Source organism: Populus trichocarpa, chromosome 3, assembly GCF_000002775.5.
Source record: "Populus trichocarpa isolate Nisqually-1 chromosome 3, P.trichocarpa_v4.1, whole genome shotgun sequence".
NCBI classification, from domain to species: domain Eukaryota; kingdom Viridiplantae; phylum Streptophyta; class Magnoliopsida; order Malpighiales; family Salicaceae; genus Populus; species Populus trichocarpa.
Genome location: NC_037287.2, coordinates 15,714,046 through 15,729,300, shown reverse-complemented (window position 1 = coordinate 15,729,300; position 15,255 = coordinate 15,714,046). Strand labels below are relative to the sequence as shown.

Here is a 15,255-nt window from a genome sequence, read left to right as displayed (position 1 = left end):
TACTCATTTTGACAGTGTTAAAGTACACATGTTTTTCTTTTTATTGAAGTTGATGATGTTCTAAACCCACGCAAATACGCAAGCTTCCATGTTAGAGGAGGGATGGGAGATTATCAGTTGAAAGCTAGCGATCCTAGGGGTTAAAAACCTGCCCCTAAAATCGAGTACATCAGGAGGAACAATCTATTGCATGGCAAGAATTTCCATATTTTAAATTCCTTTTGTTTTAACTTTTAAATTGTATATTTCCAGATAGGGGCCTAGAAGTATATAACATCATTATTTACTTTTCGAAGATTGGTTTCCATTTTTCAGGCAATTAACTCTAGTATTTCCCAGCTTAATTTGTGCTCGAAAATGAAGTGCCAGACTATAAATAACATGATGTACATGTAGTATGAAAATTCTGCTCGCACCAGATGCCAAAAACAATACTGACAGAATAGAACTGTGTGCATAAAGTAGCATGGAGATGCTGGAAGAACCTACGCTCCTTTAAGGACACCTTTTCTGCTATTTTTAACAACAAATTTTGAGCTTTCAATCTGCGAGTTCCAGTGGTTGGTAATGGAACGTGTGTGAGTTCGTAACCAAAAACAGCCATGTTAAAACATGGGCTTGTGACAATTTTCCGGAGATCAATTCTGTTGATTGTTTTACACTAAGTGCAGAACATGAAGAAAAAAAAATAGCAAAACGAAAGAAAATAAGGAGTATGATTTTATTGATTGCAGAACACTCTTGAATAAAGATAGAGTTTTAGTTTAAAATAAAGACTATCAAATTTTAAAATTACATAACAAACAAATCAAATATAATCAGATTTTATTCCTAAAAACTTGGTCTTCAAGCAGAGATCTTTATCAGCAAAGTCTCTTGATCTTCTGCAGCTTTCTAAGACATTCTTTCAACAAATTTTTGTTCTAGACTGTTAGAACTATACTGTTTTTTGCCTTTTTACCTGTACACTGGTTCCAAAATCAAATGAAAAGGAGAGAATTCTCAAAAGCTTTAGTTGTTGAAAGGATTGATTAAAAACCAACTTCTATCCTCTGCTGGACTGGTAAACTGAACAATTCCATTCTTGAAAGTACAGAAAGAGGAACCAGATTCTTGACTCAAATTGAAGAAAGAAATTATGATCAGTTATGAAGGAAGTCTAGTCAATTTCAACCAGGATTTGCAAGCTACTATAAATTCATCTGCTTAGCACAAATTCCAAATTCCAAATTCCAAACTGGTGGACGGTGGTACTGTACCAGAGAATTGAAGTCCAGAAGGGTGTGTTTCACTCTGATCTGTCTATACTGAATAATTTGGGGTGATATGACGGGACAAGAAGTCTCAGTAAGCAGACTATGTATCAATGATCTAGCATCAGAACCCAGCATTTTGGCATTTGATAGTGTGCAGCATTGACTAGTCCATTCAGCCTACGCTGGCCATGAATAGCGTTAGGGAGTCGTGTCATCAACTTCCACTTATAATCACGACCTTTTTCCAGGGTCTACCAAGAACATCAGGAATAAAGAGTCATGAAATCAGATGCAAGCCTGATGCTGTGTTCGTATAACTTTCTCTCGTCGAAGGAAGTTTATTTGTTAACATTAAAGTCCAGCTTTATGGGATGTATTTGCACAAAGCAGCAACTTAAATATGATGACCCAGCAGTTCTTGCAGCAGAGACTTGCTGTAAGTTTCGTTTATACTTGTTTTTAGATTGGAATTACTTCTCTGGGTTCCGCTCCACTAGCCAGATTCTTGGTGATAGGCATTGTTCGGTCATTTGTTTCCTCTGTGCTCATATTCTTGCAGTCAATGAAGCTGAAATTGAAGCCTTGCATGAGCTATTCAGGAAACTAAGCAGTGCTTTAAAAGATGATGGGCTTATTAGCAAAGTAAGTTCTTAATTTTATATGCATACAATTTCATACGCTGAATGCATGCAATCTGTGAGGGAAACACAATCTAACATAAAAAAGGTGGGCTTATTCTCAATTTCAATTTCAATTTCAATGAAACAATCAAAGCTTATACTAAAAGGTTCTTACTTGATATTCTTTTAATCCCTGAACCTGGCTTCTTATTAATATCTAGGAAGAGTTTCAGTTGGGGTTATTCAGAAATAGCAAGAATCAAAGTCTCTTTTCCGACCGGGTAAGCTTGCTATTTCCTTACAATCATTCCTATACTGGCCTATTTCTTTTTTTAATGGATAACAGTATCTTAATTAATTATACATTCTCCAGATTTTCCAATTGCTTGACTCCAAGCATGATGGAGTCATAGAATTCGCGGAGTTTGTACGATCCCTGAGTGTCTTCCACCCAGAAGCACCCCAATCAGACAAAGCTGCTTGTATGAAATCCCTCTCATATTATGTGCTATCATTCTTATTTGAAAGTTATGCTAAAAGTTTGATGTGCTGGTCTGGCAGTTGCATTTAAACTATATGATATATGGGAGACAGGTTTCATCGAACGCGATGAGGTAAACATTAAAGACTGAATCTGAGATCATTGTTTTTCATTTCCTAACGAGTTTGCAGAATAGTGACATGATAGTAAGACTGAAGTAAATTAGTACAGGCTGCTCGTCATATTAATTTGATAAGATTAAATATACCTTTAACTGGAAGAACTTCTTTTGGCTAAAATATATTTACTTGAAGATCTTCATATCCAGGCAATGGTTTTCAAACAAAATAAGTTGCATCATACATGTTCTCATTCTGCATAGAACCACGCTAATTCAAGTAGAAGCGCTTCCTTTTGGATTTCTAAAATACACATTGATATGCTTTGGAACATTTAACTGGTGAAAGGTCAAGGTGCTGATATTGGCATTTTTAGATGAATCAGAATTGATGCTTTCAGATGACATTGTTGAAGCCATTATTGACAAGGTAAGGTTTGCATGATATTAAAGAATTAAATTGATCTCTTCATCATGTTGTAAAGTACAAAAAATTATTGAAACCTTTTCCTTGAGTCTGCCTAGACATTTGAGGACGTGGATTCAAATGGGGATGGAAAGATTGATCAAGAGGAGTGGAAGGAATTCGCAACTCGAAATCCATCCTTGCTAAAGAACATGACAATTCCATATTTGAAGTAATTCCCTTTCACCCATGTTAATCTTAGTTTGCTCCTATCTATCAGATTCCGTGGAATTTGGATGTACTTTTAAAAGAGAACGTAGAATATGGAAAATCCACTGCAGATCAAGAATGGTTTTTAACCAGTCCATACATGAGAATTAGGATTTTGATATTCTAGCTTTGTTTCGTTAAAAAAAATCCTTGTATTCCTATCTTTCAACCTTATCTTCGTAATATGTCCACATGATGAAGTCAAAGTAGGTGTGATTTTGATACTGACTTCCTTTGCTGTAACCGACCACTTTACCTATCTGTGTTTCCTCTAGGTTGGCGACTGTTTTATCACCGTAAAGAGGAAACGGGGCCGTCATTTCCTCTTTATTTTGGCTGAAAGATCATCTCAAGATAATTTAGCTATATCTATCTAAAGGCAAAGTTTCTAAGTAATATCACATCTGTACTACCTACATTCCACAATCTCAGCTCCTCATGTACATGTATGTTACACATTATTCTAGTCTGTACTTCATCTACATGAATATTACACAACGTTCTTGTCAGTTATAGGTTCACAGGGCATAAGCATCACAGAAAATACCAGGACTAAACGCTCGATCAGTAGACCACAAAATTCAACAACTGTTAACTTCTGCCTCTGATTATTTGGTTCTAGGAGCAACCATGTCCTCCAAGTTCATGGGGTAGCACATTTTTGTGTGCAAACCATTCCATACATTGTCTGCCAAGATGGCATTCACTGCATCAGTTGGATGGTATTGGTCCCACCAGATATGGTTGGTTGCATTGCTGCAAGCAATTTCCGATGCCAAGCACATGATCCAACCCTTATACTTTCCTAACCCACAGCAAGCGTCAGTAGTGACATTAAAACCTGAGTGAAAACATCACACAAGACTAGTGAATTCTATAGACATTGCAGCAGCGTAAGGGAGGAAAATGTTACATGCCTTACCGTAAAGTTCGTGGTTCTTAATTATATCCATTGAACCTTCATACATATCACAGAAGGTGATTTTGGCATCGGGAAGTTTCAGACCTAGCTCCTCGATCATATATCTCATTACAAAGTTGTACTCTAGAATGATGTCATTTATCTCCTCAATGCACTCCCCATTCTTGCTGTTGTACCTCCACAAATAGTAAGGAGCACAGCCAATAGGTGGCAGCCCCATGAGAATTACTCTCCTGACATTCATATTGTACAAGTTCTGCTCCATAAACATACAAGAATTAGGAATTTCTGATATAAATAACATCTTGAATTCTAAGGACTTGTTAAAAGAGAATATGATATATATATATATATATATATATATATATAAAACCACAATTTATTGAGTAGAGATATCTTTCTTGCATGAACACAACAAAATATGAAAAGTAAAAAACTAGAAAGGTCACCTTTATTTCCTGCCTTATTGAAGCTGCTACGAACTGGTTGAAGCTCCATGGTAGGTACAGGTTTTGTATATTGGATGCGTTACGCAAATAGTAATGTATGTAATCATTGACTCCAATGGAAATATAAAAGACTGAGTTCGAGATGAGCTCATTTGCAGCAGCCTCTCCCATGTTCAAAATAAATGACTGTAAAGTATCCGAGAACTGCTGAATTTGCTGCGTGAAGGAGATTCGCTGACCCTGCGGCAAAATCACATGATTGCTGATTAGGTGTAAGCGTAACTGAATGAATTTGTGATCTTTTCGGCATAGTACCGAGGAGCTTACCAATTCTGATCCGCTCGAGAATATAACTCCAGCACCAGCAGATGCATAATTCACCCCTTTAATCATATCTTCGACAGTTCCCATCTGCCCAAGATAACTTGGTACAAAGGGAAGCCCAAGGCGCAATGCTGATCAAATAAATGACAATAGTTAAGAACTGATGAGGAAAAAAAATTCTAAACCAGCCTTGTTTCACTAAGAGAAATCTAAAGCAAGATACATAAACTACTGATTCCCAGTATCTATTATTGGCCCAGACAAAGAATTTCTTTACAAGTAAACATAATCAATATTGGAAAAGTCAGTTTTAGCAACAAAGGCGAAAAATCTGTTTGGCTGGCAAGAAATGATAGGAAAATTCAGGAGTTAAGGCTCTTTTGACTTGTTCACTAACAGTGCCTAGAGTAATTGATCAAAGAAAAACAAATAAATGACCAAATATCTCAGAATCTGTATTCAGTTGATATCTCCATCTCTTCAAAATCAGTAAATAAAAAGACAAAGGACACTCCAATGTCCTCATTTTCTTGATAATTTCCCTCACTTTCTTGGATATCAAACAGAAGAGCAATACACGCAAAATCACCACAAAAAAAAAAACCCAGATAGCAGACGCTTAAAAGTTAAAACCATCAAGAAATGCAAAACAAACATCTGAATTGGAGTCTTCTTTTCACTAAAAAGGACATTCAAAGCAAAATAATTAAACAAGGCCCAAGATTTCGCTTTTTTTCTTGTGAAGGTTAAAAACTAAGTGTTTACCAAGATAATCAACAGGGATTCTTCCATTACAGAACCTTCCAGTTGGCTTATGAGTATCAAAATCTCTACCATAAGGACTATGGTCAGCACGAGCAAAAGTACCGAGATAATTGTTGGTGCCACAATCAACAGAAGAGTCACCGAAAATAAAGAAAGCAGGCACTAAAGGAGGATTGACTGGTAAGGTTGTTGGTGTTGGAGATGGAGAGATTGAAAAGGAAACAACTAAAGAAGAAGAAGAAGGTGATATAGCGGGGGTGTTATAGGTAATGAGGTTTTGAGATAAGTTCTTGAGTTCTTGAGGGACTGCAAGATTTCTTGAACGAGGAAAAAAGGTGGATAAAAGAAGTAAGAGGAGAGGCAGAAGAAGGCTGATCGACATTGTTAAGTTTCTATCAATTCTTGATAGAGATCAAGAAAGAGTGCTCAATGGCGCGTAAAGAGAAAGTAGAAGGAGATTTGAGCCAATGGAAAGTCCAAAAACAACCTCACTTCAACTGGGCTCTTGAATTTATAATCTTTGAGCTTCTGTGTTCTTATATAGGGCTGGCTGGATCTGCTAACCCAAAATATGATTGATTGCAGATGTGGCCTTATTATTAAAAAATAATAATAAAAACACACACACACACACATTAAGGGTGCTCGGTGCAACACTTGGTGCAATTATATTTTATCTCTCCATGGTAAAAGCTAACGAAATGCGGGAAAATTATTTTGTCACTTTATTCAATTGTCATTACCAAATAATTGAATGGAGTTAATATATCTCATCATTTTTTTCACAATAAAATTATTATTTTACCCTTAAATCAAAAGAAAATTAACCATGGAGAAGATGCTTTTTTACTTTTCGTTTTCCTTCGGGGTATAGTTATTTGACTGCCCTTAAGATTTTATGTTCTTAAACTTGCATTTACGGTTTTTTCATCATTTCATTATAATTTTTTTATAATTATTAAATATACTTGAAAGTAATTCAATCTTTTAACATATATAATATGTGAGAAGAACTTGTCTCTTTCGAACGATCTAAAAACCACGAACTCCTTCGACAGTCAAACATCTTATTTAGGATGGTGTTAAAAGTGGCACATTAGGATCTTTCTAGTTGGGGGTGCATGTTGGCAACAAATATTTTTTTAAACATTCTTTTTTTTTTTCTAGTCATATTTATGTAATTCAATTATGAAAAAAAATATAAATTACTAAATTATTCTACATCAATTTACAAACCATCTTTATATCTCCTAGAAAATACCTTTCTAATTAGCTAGCAAGTAAAAAAAATATATAAAAAATAATAAAATAGTAATTATATTGTGTGTTGAAATACCTTACATGGTATATATTAAAACAATGATCCCTCGTAGAGTTATTTATTTATTTATATATAATAACAACACTTATCATCGTCATGATGATGATGGCATATGATAGCAACAACATCAATTGCCAATTAATTCCAGAAAGTTACATGTGAATTATTCACTGCACTGTACAGTGATGGAGACTGATTCGTTCCTGCTTGATTTTCCCGCCACAAGAAGATAACATCTACCACTACCAGTATTTGAGAGCATTCCCAGATAAATGCAAAGCGGAAAGTAACCTTGGTATGGCAGTTCAAGTGTTTTTATTTTTATTTTATTTTTTTATTATTTTGACAAAAGAGGTACCACCACCGAACCAAGGCAAGATTTACCTTTACCGTCTCTTTGAATCTTTAGCCACGATCAAACCTTCTCCTTCAAGTGAAAAATCTAAAGAAAACCAAAACCAAAAGTCTTGCTTTCACACTACTTATTTTTTCGCTACTTCCACTCCAGTCCTTGTCCTGTCACTTTCACTTTCCCAGTAGCACATACATCATCACCCCATCCCAAACACCTCTCAAGTTTCCCATCTTCTCTCACTCCACTCCCAAGATTCCATCTTTCCCTTCTTTGCACCCACCTGATCCCCTCTTTTTAACTCATCAAATCCGTCGAGAAAATGAGCAAACCACACAGACCACCTTCCGGGCGCACAAATCTTGCTTCGTGCATAGTGGCTACAATCTTCTTAATCTTCCTTGTTATCATAATCCTTATTGTCTTCTTCACTGTTTTCAAGCCTAAAGATCCTAAAATCTCTGTTAACTCTGTTCAACTTCCATCATTTTCTGTCTCTAACAACACTGTTAACTTCACTTTCTCTCAATATGTCTCCGTCAAGAACCCAAATAGAGCTGTTTTTTCTCACTTTGATAGTACCCTTCAGCTTCTTTACTCGGGTTCTCAAATCGGGTTCATGTTCATACCTGCTGGTAAAATTGATGCGGGTCGAACCCAGTACATGGCCGCTACCTTTTCTGTTGAGTCTTTCCCTTTATCTGCTTCGCCGGATGCAGCGGTCAATGTGGGACCCGCGTTCAATGACGGTGGGTTTGGCGGTGGTGGACAAACCGGTTTTAACAATGGGTATCGGGTCGGACCTACGATGGAGATAGAGTCAAGAATTCAAATGGCGGGTCGGGTTCGCGTCTTGCATTTTTTTACCCATCATTTGGAGACTAAAGTTGGATGCAGGGTTGTCATTGCTGTGAGTGATGGATCTGTTTTAGGGTTTCATTGCTAGTATTAATGATAATTCTTTTTTGGTATTTTTATATTTAGATTTTTAAGTGTAGCTTTTTTTTTTAATTGTAGTATTTTGGGTGTTTAAATTTGTATTATGAGGACTAATATGTTGAAGGGAAGTGTAAAAATCTGATTTTTTTCACCTGTGATTTATTTCTGTTCACTCTTTGATCTGCATTTTGAAAATTTTGAGCTTTTGGAGCTTTCCCTTTTCTTAATTTACAGTTTAGTAAAAGATCTTGAAGCAAGAGGAAAGCTGTTAATTATGATGAGTTTGGTCTTAGAAGAGAAGTTTTTTTTTAAAAAAAGAAAATTCCTTTGCTTTCTCTGTACTTTTTTTTTTTAGGGATTAATTGTGCTCTAGGTAAAGGATGATACCATGATTAATGTAAGAACACGGGGCAGTTGAGGCTTAGAATGAAACTTGAGTTTGGTCCAATCATGGACTAAAGTTTAACTGTTTAAGGTCAGTGGGTTAGTGAGAAATGAGCTGGAAAGACCCGCAAAATGCTCCGTATTTTCTGTTTATCAAAGAACAAGGAGGAAGTAATTCTTTTCCTTCTAAAATTTGGGTTAGTAAATCCGGGACAAATTGGACACTTTGCTTATAAATTTTTAAAAAATGACAATTAACGCAGCAACAAAAACAAAATAAAAAAACTTTAGTGAAAAAGCATGTTTTTGAATGTTGCATTGAGCTGACAGTAGTTTTTTTAAGCAAAAATCGAGGCACTGTAACTTTTTTAAATTTGTTATCTTGGATGAATACAATTTTTTATGATATTTTCCTTGCAAATACTATTTATATATTGAATAAATATCGAGTTTGGGTGTTTGACTTAGTAGATAATCGAATATGCAATGCATTATTATTTAATTTGTATTAACTAATTTATTTTTATTGTTGAATATTTGTCCAACCTTCAAATTCGAATCTCCTAACAAACATCTATGACTAGATGTCTAATTATAAGAAATAACAAAAGTAAATCTATAAATTTATAAACTTATTATTTTATAATCAATATCATCATCAATATCTAGTTACATTCGGGTCTAATATTTCATCATTTTCATTATCACTAAACTCAAAATAGTCAAATCTATATTGATTAACAAGTAAATTGTCAAACATAGTATCATTAATTCTCATTAGTAAATCATCCAACACTAAATTGTTTTTTCATCTGCTAACTGACTTTGAAGGACTAGCAAAAGTTGTGATACACAAAGATTTTGATCGACTACTCATATACAATATCATTATGTTCAGTCTACTTTGGATAAAAAAATCAATTAGTGTCTTAAAATTATTATCACATACAATCGGTACAAGATAATACTGATGTTTACCAATTTGATACCTCCAAGTTATTTCAACATCAATATTATTATAATTTTACCTAAGTCCATGACAAATAGATTATTTGATTTCCACATATGATATGCCTAAATTATCATCAAAACAACAAACTACTTCTGTCAATGTATGTTATATTACTGTTCATACTAGGAATAATAGTGTCATCTAATGACATAACATAAATATATTATAAGATATTTTGTAAAAAAAATAAACAAACTGGGTTCTTATTTATTAGACGCAATTTTAACTGAATTGCATTACCCAAGCCATGATTGTTAAAATTTATAGGAAATTCAATTAAATTCATAAAATGTAATGCAAAAAGCATAATTGACAAAAATTAAACACAATTTATGATATCAAATCTAATTGATATTTTTCATGCTAATTGCAATAAATCAAACCCAAATTCATAGTAAATTAAAGCAATTTAAAGAAAATATCAAATTTGGCAACTTATCCACAATTCAATGCAACGTGTAATTCATCATAATTCTATTATATTCATGCTCTATTTCATGAAAATCATTAAGCGTAGTTGATAATATTATCGGCAGATTCGAACAATCCACACAAAATTTATAATTCGACAACTTATGCAAAATTTGACGCAACATATAATTAATTAAAATAATTTATTTAATTTATTTTCATGTTCAATCATATCAAGTCAACCCTAATTAATGGTAGTCATAATTAATTTATCATTAATTCAACAAACCCTAAACTTAACCTAAATCCTAAACAATGATTTCAATTTAACAAAGTCAAGCACAAATTCATAACAATATAATATGTTCACCTTACTTATAGAACTACAAAAAAGGCTAGGGCGATGATGATAGAGGCGACAACGATGGATTTTGAAGAGAAAAACGACCTATGATACTTGTAGATTAAGAAGAGTTCAATTTTTGGATGTTTCAAGAGAAAAAAAAGTGATTGATGAGTTTTTTAGAGAGAAAGATTATGAATGTTGGTTTTTGGAGAAAGAAAGTTATGTTTGTTTGTGATTTTTGATTTGAGAAGGGTTTAGATTTTCCATATCGTGCTTTTAAAGCACAACATATTAAGTTATTGTATTTTTAAAATGTCACATGTTTAATTATTGTTTTTTTAAAGGGTGTTAACTATCTCATTATATCTGAAATAACAATATTTAGTAAATATTATATTTTAAAAGAGTTACAAAATAAAAATATATTATTTTATGAAGAAAATTTTTAAATGATATAATTCTGTCAAAAGTTGTAAAGTACCGTGCTAAATAAAAAATAATCGTAAATCGGTAAATGGGAATGGAGGAGTAACATGAAAAGGTCGACACTTGACAATGTCATTTTGTCACGTTGGAGTCTTGGAGAGTGGGCTGATTTAACCAGGTGGGGTCTGATTTGGTGGTGGCCTGTGATTTTTGGTTTAAAAGAATCTTAGTACAGGAACTGGTTATTACATGCAGCAGAGGCGGTAAATGGTAATATTTGCTAAAGATTTAGAGTTAACAAAGTGAGTGCAGTAAGGGGATTGTGGGGTTGGCGACTGCAGATCTTGTCCATAATGCATGCTCCACTTTCTTGGGATTGGATCCCTTGCTTTTTTGACTTGTACTGTTGTGGAGGCAGCAGGCTCCATATTCCATATATCATCACCTTATTTTAATATATTTTTAAATAAAAAAATATTAAAAAAAAATATTAAAAAAAAAAAATTACCTTCTTCCAAACAATCACCAAAACTTCTAAGTCATTTATCGTAACATTTGGTGAAGAACTAAAGATCACTCGGTGTGGTGATCTAAAATGTGAACAGATCTGCTGGGTTATGTTTTTAAAACCGGAAATGTTTACATGATATTATGCATGCTTAAAATGGTCTTCCAGCTATAAATTTTCAAGCAGCCTTGCTTGCTAACCTCTAGACGAATTCATGACTGCTGGAAGTTCCAACCCTAGTTGTTGAGCATTAGGAAGTGACTGTCAAACGGCTGGTTTCTGAAACCCAAGCCTTAAGACCAGGTTAGTGGTTACCACTACAGTAAGATGCAATATTAAACAAGATCTAGGGATACAGTTTGACAAAATAATTCAGCAATAAAAATCAGCTTGAAATAGTTAAGGTGATGAACCGATTTTTAATAATCCTTCCTCCAACAACACGAACAATTACAAGATAAGAGACACCATCCATACACAGATTCAACCAAACTATTTGTAGTTGTAGAGCTTGGATTTTATGTGCAAATCAGGTCTCCACCACTGGTGAATTCCATGGGCTTCTCTAAAATCCTGACAAGGAGTTAAATTTACGATTACATTTGCTGAAGGGATGAGATGGAGTGGTTCTGACTCCCTACCCGTTGCACTCATGAGAAGACCGCCGAGTGAATTCTGGGTTGCTAATCTCTCAATAGCTCCAATTCCAATATCATCCATCTTCTTCCTGTGCTCAAAATACCCAATATATTCTGAGCAAAAGTGATCACCTGGATTGACAAATAGAAAAGGGACCCAAGCAGAAAGAGTAGCAAATGGGTCAACAGATCGACTATTCTGATAGCTCTTCTTTGTAGCAAGAGCAAGTCCTGCTGTTATCACACTACTTGCAATCCGGAGTCCATGTTTCACTCGCTTATTTTTTATCCTTTCAAGTGGGGCAGAGATAAATGGTGAATTAAAGAGAAATGCTTGAAGAAAGATGCCTGTCTTGGCCATGGTCTTTCCAGCAAGCAATGCCATTGCTGCTCCCAGGGAATGGCCTGCTAACCAGACATTTGATTTGCCTACTGTAGCAACCACATTTCGGACTGCCTGGATAGCAGTCTCAAACCGAGATGTCTCATGGAGTCCGTTTCTGATAATGCAGACGTCCAACTCAAGGTCCCGTGACACAGACCCTGGCTTGGTTATGGTGCCACGGAAGGCAATTACATAACGAGGGCTTTCATCTACTGAATTGTGATAATGAGATTCTGGAGGCTTGAATTCATAAATGGCACCAAAAATGGAGGAATCCACATCATCCACAAGTTGACGAATCAACTGGAAGTGAAAAAATTCCCACCATGGAGGAGCAAGAGCTTGGGAACCTTGACGTTTTACCTGGCGGTCCCGCTCTAGAATGCGGACACCCTGAACCAAACTGGCAGCAACAGATCTTCGATGATGTGCATTTTTCCTGCACAAGATCACAAATAACATTGTTTCCCACATGATCTTGGTACTAAAAATATGCTATTTTACCTAATCACTATGTCGCTTAGCATTACAGCTATTTCATCAGCAAAGATTAATCAAAATAGCAGACCATCACAAAGTACAAGTAGAATATGGCCGCTGCATCACATTCCCAAAATTGTACTGGCCCCAAAATTATGTGATGTTGTTTATGCACATGAGTTGGTAAATACAACAGGAGAATTATACCAGAGCATCAAAGAGCTTACCAGTCAACAACAGTTAGATGTAAGGGTCCTGAGAGGCTAAACTCTTCCCTCTCAGAGGCCATAATACCAAATGTAGATGTTGCTGCTGCTGCTGCTTCTTGATATCCACCAAGACGCCACTGCATTGCTCAGATAAAAAACAGTGAGTGGTTACCGGATACATAGATCACATGCCGTCGGGTTCTTTCACAAGAAAAATAACAACGAAGTTAACCTGACGGCAAGTTTTTACTGGAACAAACTAAGTGTTGAACATGCAATATTTCAAAGTTGATGAAGCTGTTCAAAAAAGCCATCCAAGAAGAACATTCTCCAATAAGTTAAACTTATACAAAGTAATAAATCCATTTGAAAGATACATAAACCCTCCCATACGAAAGTTTCCCCATTCATAATACTTTTGCAGTTCCCACAAAACACAAATACCTCCCATCAAAACAGAATTCATAATTTACAAGTTCACAAATTTTCTTCCATTAAAAATCTTTTAAAAAACATAAGTTAGGCTCACAATCTTCATCTCCACCAGCAAACAAGCACAACTTTGACAATGACCCTTGAGCCAGATTCATAAAAAAAGAACAACTGGAATTAAACTTAGAATCCCCCTCTGAACCAAAGTACAGAACAAAATGCTTTTCATTAAAAAAAAAAGAAGCAAACTTAAAAAAAAAAATACAGAAACCAAATTAAAATAAAAAACTATATAATATCCCCTGTACCCACGACAGTCCCTGCCAAAGTAATTTCTTTCAGAGAAAACTTCAACAATGCATTTTACAATATAAATAGCATTTCTAACAACCCATCATCACATGATTTCTAACATAGCAAAATAAGAACGAAGAAGATGCTAACGTTCTAAGGAATTATGATGGGCACCCAAAGATTTCCATCTTCAATCTTCGTAAAAAATCAAAATGCGAATTAAGAGATGCTATAAGAGAGAGATACAATACCTGGATTAATTCAAAGGAAGAGCAGATCTGATGATACGTTTACTTTTCTTTCTTTTAAAGTTTTTAAGGTGGGAGATGGTGTGTCTTAATAGCGGTTGTTGGCAGTGGCACAACAGAGCACAGACTCTGTTTAATGAATAATGATGACGTGTTGTGTGAGTTTTTAAGGGTTAAGAAAGGGATTCTAAACGACGTTGTTTCAATTAAAGGTAGCATGGCACCACAGAGAGTTTTTTGGTCTCCCATTATTTCTTTTCTCCCTGCAGTCACACCCTCCTCCACTCCCTTTGCCTGCAACAACTCTTTCTTTCTTCTCACTACGAAACACACTCAAATCCACCGCAAGATCACTCCCTCTCTTTCCACCACTACTTCAATTTCTCCCTCTCTCTCCATCTGCGGGTCATTCATCAAAGTTTCAGCCGGCACCGCCCGCATTCAACAATTAGAGGTGTATTCAACCTTTTCTCTATTAATTTGATATAATTTATATTAATTGCTGATTTTAAAGATGTTAGGATTTAGAATTAGAGATTTTTAGAGAAAAAAAGTTTAGATTAGGTTAATTAGATAAAAAAAAAACATTGATTTGAGTTGTTAATTATTTTATTCTTTTAAGATAATAAATAATTTAGGTTGTTGTTGATTGTGATTTAGGGTTAGAGTTAGGTTTTTAGGTTAAATTAAGGATTTTTTTTTCAAATTAGATATCAAATATGTAAATTAGCTATGAAATAATGAATCTGGTTGAAAATTTATGAATTTTGATTTTCATCAATTATGTTACCGTTATAGTTTTGTTGATAAACTATGTACCTTGATTAACTCATGATATTGATAAATTAGACTTGTGTTTTGTTGTGTTGTTTGACACAATATCTAGCAATATTGAAATGCTATGCTTATGTGGTGGTATCATTATCAATAATGATAATGATATCATTTATAATAGAAAAAGTAATGAGTTCCCAAATGCGATATTAGATGTCTCTTAACGAGCTATCTAGGATTTTATGTGATCGACTTAGCTGAAATATGCTTTAAATAGAAGTTGAAATTACTTTAAGAATGTTGCAAACTAGAGTTAGTAAGCTCGTTATGTCGGTGTATCCACTTGTAATAACAAAATTGTGAATTTAATGCTTGGGTTTGTGTGCATTAATAAGATTAATATACTAGAGTTCTACTTCAATAATAGACTTAGATAAAAAAAACTTTTTTAGTGTGGAGTTGACCCGAGTTCCAAATAATATTTG

General features: G+C 34.6%; 4 protein-coding genes across 7 annotated transcripts; 2 read left to right on the top strand and 2 right to left on the bottom strand.

Annotated features, from left to right (window-relative positions):
• Positions 1-1,426: 1,426 nt before the first annotated feature.
• LOC7497855 (calcineurin B-like protein 7) lies at positions 1,427-3,660 on the top strand. Its single transcript, XM_024597258.2, has 8 exons — positions 1,427-1,692; positions 1,816-1,898; positions 2,098-2,157; positions 2,250-2,358; positions 2,438-2,490; positions 2,825-2,905; positions 3,001-3,113; positions 3,427-3,660. Exons 1-8 carry the CDS (start codon positions 1,536-1,538, stop codon positions 3,449-3,451), a joined length of 681 nt encoding a protein of 226 aa, XP_024453026.1. The 5' UTR covers positions 1,427-1,535; the 3' UTR covers positions 3,452-3,660.
• On the bottom strand, positions 3,537-6,104 carry LOC7465324 (GDSL esterase/lipase At1g71691). Its single transcript, XM_002303620.4, has 5 exons — positions 5,612-6,104; positions 4,850-4,977; positions 4,523-4,762; positions 4,074-4,329; positions 3,537-3,992 (listed from the first exon to the last, which is right to left on the bottom strand). The coding sequence occupies exons 1-5, from the start codon at positions 5,991-5,993 to the stop codon at positions 3,760-3,762; spliced, it is 1,239 nt and encodes a 412-aa protein (XP_002303656.2). The 5' UTR covers positions 5,994-6,104; the 3' UTR covers positions 3,537-3,759.
• A 1,200-nt stretch (positions 6,105-7,304) lies between these two features.
• On the top strand, positions 7,305-8,374 carry LOC7497854 (uncharacterized). The gene has a single exon (XM_002304526.4). It carries the CDS (start codon positions 7,607-7,609, stop codon positions 8,228-8,230), a length of 624 nt encoding a protein of 207 aa, XP_002304562.2. The 5' UTR covers positions 7,305-7,606; the 3' UTR covers positions 8,231-8,374.
• Positions 8,375-11,681: 3,307 nt separating this feature from the next.
• On the bottom strand, positions 11,682-14,134 carry LOC7497853 (GDSL esterase/lipase At4g10955). 4 transcript variants are annotated; one of them, XM_024596337.2, is made up of 4 exons: positions 14,000-14,122; positions 13,255-13,319; positions 13,041-13,159; positions 11,682-12,772 (listed from the first exon to the last, which is right to left on the bottom strand). In XM_024596337.2, the coding sequence occupies exons 3-4, from the start codon at positions 13,100-13,102 to the stop codon at positions 11,803-11,805; spliced, it is 1,032 nt and encodes a 343-aa protein (XP_024452105.1). In that variant the 5' UTR covers positions 13,103-13,159; positions 13,255-13,319; positions 14,000-14,122; the 3' UTR covers positions 11,682-11,802. The 4 variants fall into 4 exon arrangements, with proteins under 4 accessions (XP_024452105.1, XP_002303655.2, XP_024452106.1 ...); XM_002303619.4 differs by lacking the exon at positions 13,255-13,319 and having other exon boundaries at positions 14,000-14,134; XM_024596338.2 differs by lacking the exons at positions 13,255-13,319; positions 14,000-14,122 and adding an exon at positions 13,899-13,961.
• Positions 14,135-15,255: the final 1,121 nt, after the last annotated feature.

What these genes read in the sequence shown, in the direction of transcription:
- LOC7497853 (XM_024596336.2), bottom strand. Translation starts at nt 13,165, where the DNA reads ATGCAGTGGCGTCTTGGTGGATATCAAGAAGCAGCAGCAGCAGCAACA. An exon ending in CATCTAACTGTTGTTGACTG is followed by an intron (nt 12,773 to 13,040) that starts GTAAGCTCTTTG and finishes GATCTTGTGCAG; the next exon opens with GAAAAATGCACATCATCGAA.
- LOC7465324 (XM_002303620.4), bottom strand. Translation starts at nt 5,993, where the DNA reads ATGTCGATCAGCCTTCTTCTGCCTCTCCTCTTACTTCTTTTATCCACC. An exon ending in TCTCGAGCGGATCAGAATTG is followed by an intron (nt 4,763 to 4,849) that starts GTAAGCTCCTCG and finishes ATTTTGCCGCAG; the next exon opens with GGTCAGCGAATCTCCTTCAC. An exon ending in CAATAAGGCAGGAAATAAAG is followed by an intron (nt 4,330 to 4,522) that starts GTGACCTTTCTA and finishes TTTATGGAGCAG; the next exon opens with AACTTGTACAATATGAATGT.
- LOC7497854 (XM_002304526.4), top strand. Translation starts at nt 7,607, where the DNA reads ATGAGCAAACCACACAGACCACCTTCCGGGCGCACAAATCTTGCTTCG.
- LOC7497855 (XM_024597258.2), top strand. Translation starts at nt 1,536, where the DNA reads ATGAAATCAGATGCAAGCCTGATGCTGTGTTCGTATAACTTTCTCTCG. An exon ending in TCTTGCAGCAGAGACTTGCT is followed by an intron (nt 1,693 to 1,815) that starts GTAAGTTTCGTT and finishes ATATTCTTGCAG; the next exon opens with TCAATGAAGCTGAAATTGAA. An exon ending in TTGAAGCCATTATTGACAAG is followed by an intron (nt 2,906 to 3,000) that starts GTAAGGTTTGCA and finishes GAGTCTGCCTAG; the next exon opens with ACATTTGAGGACGTGGATTC.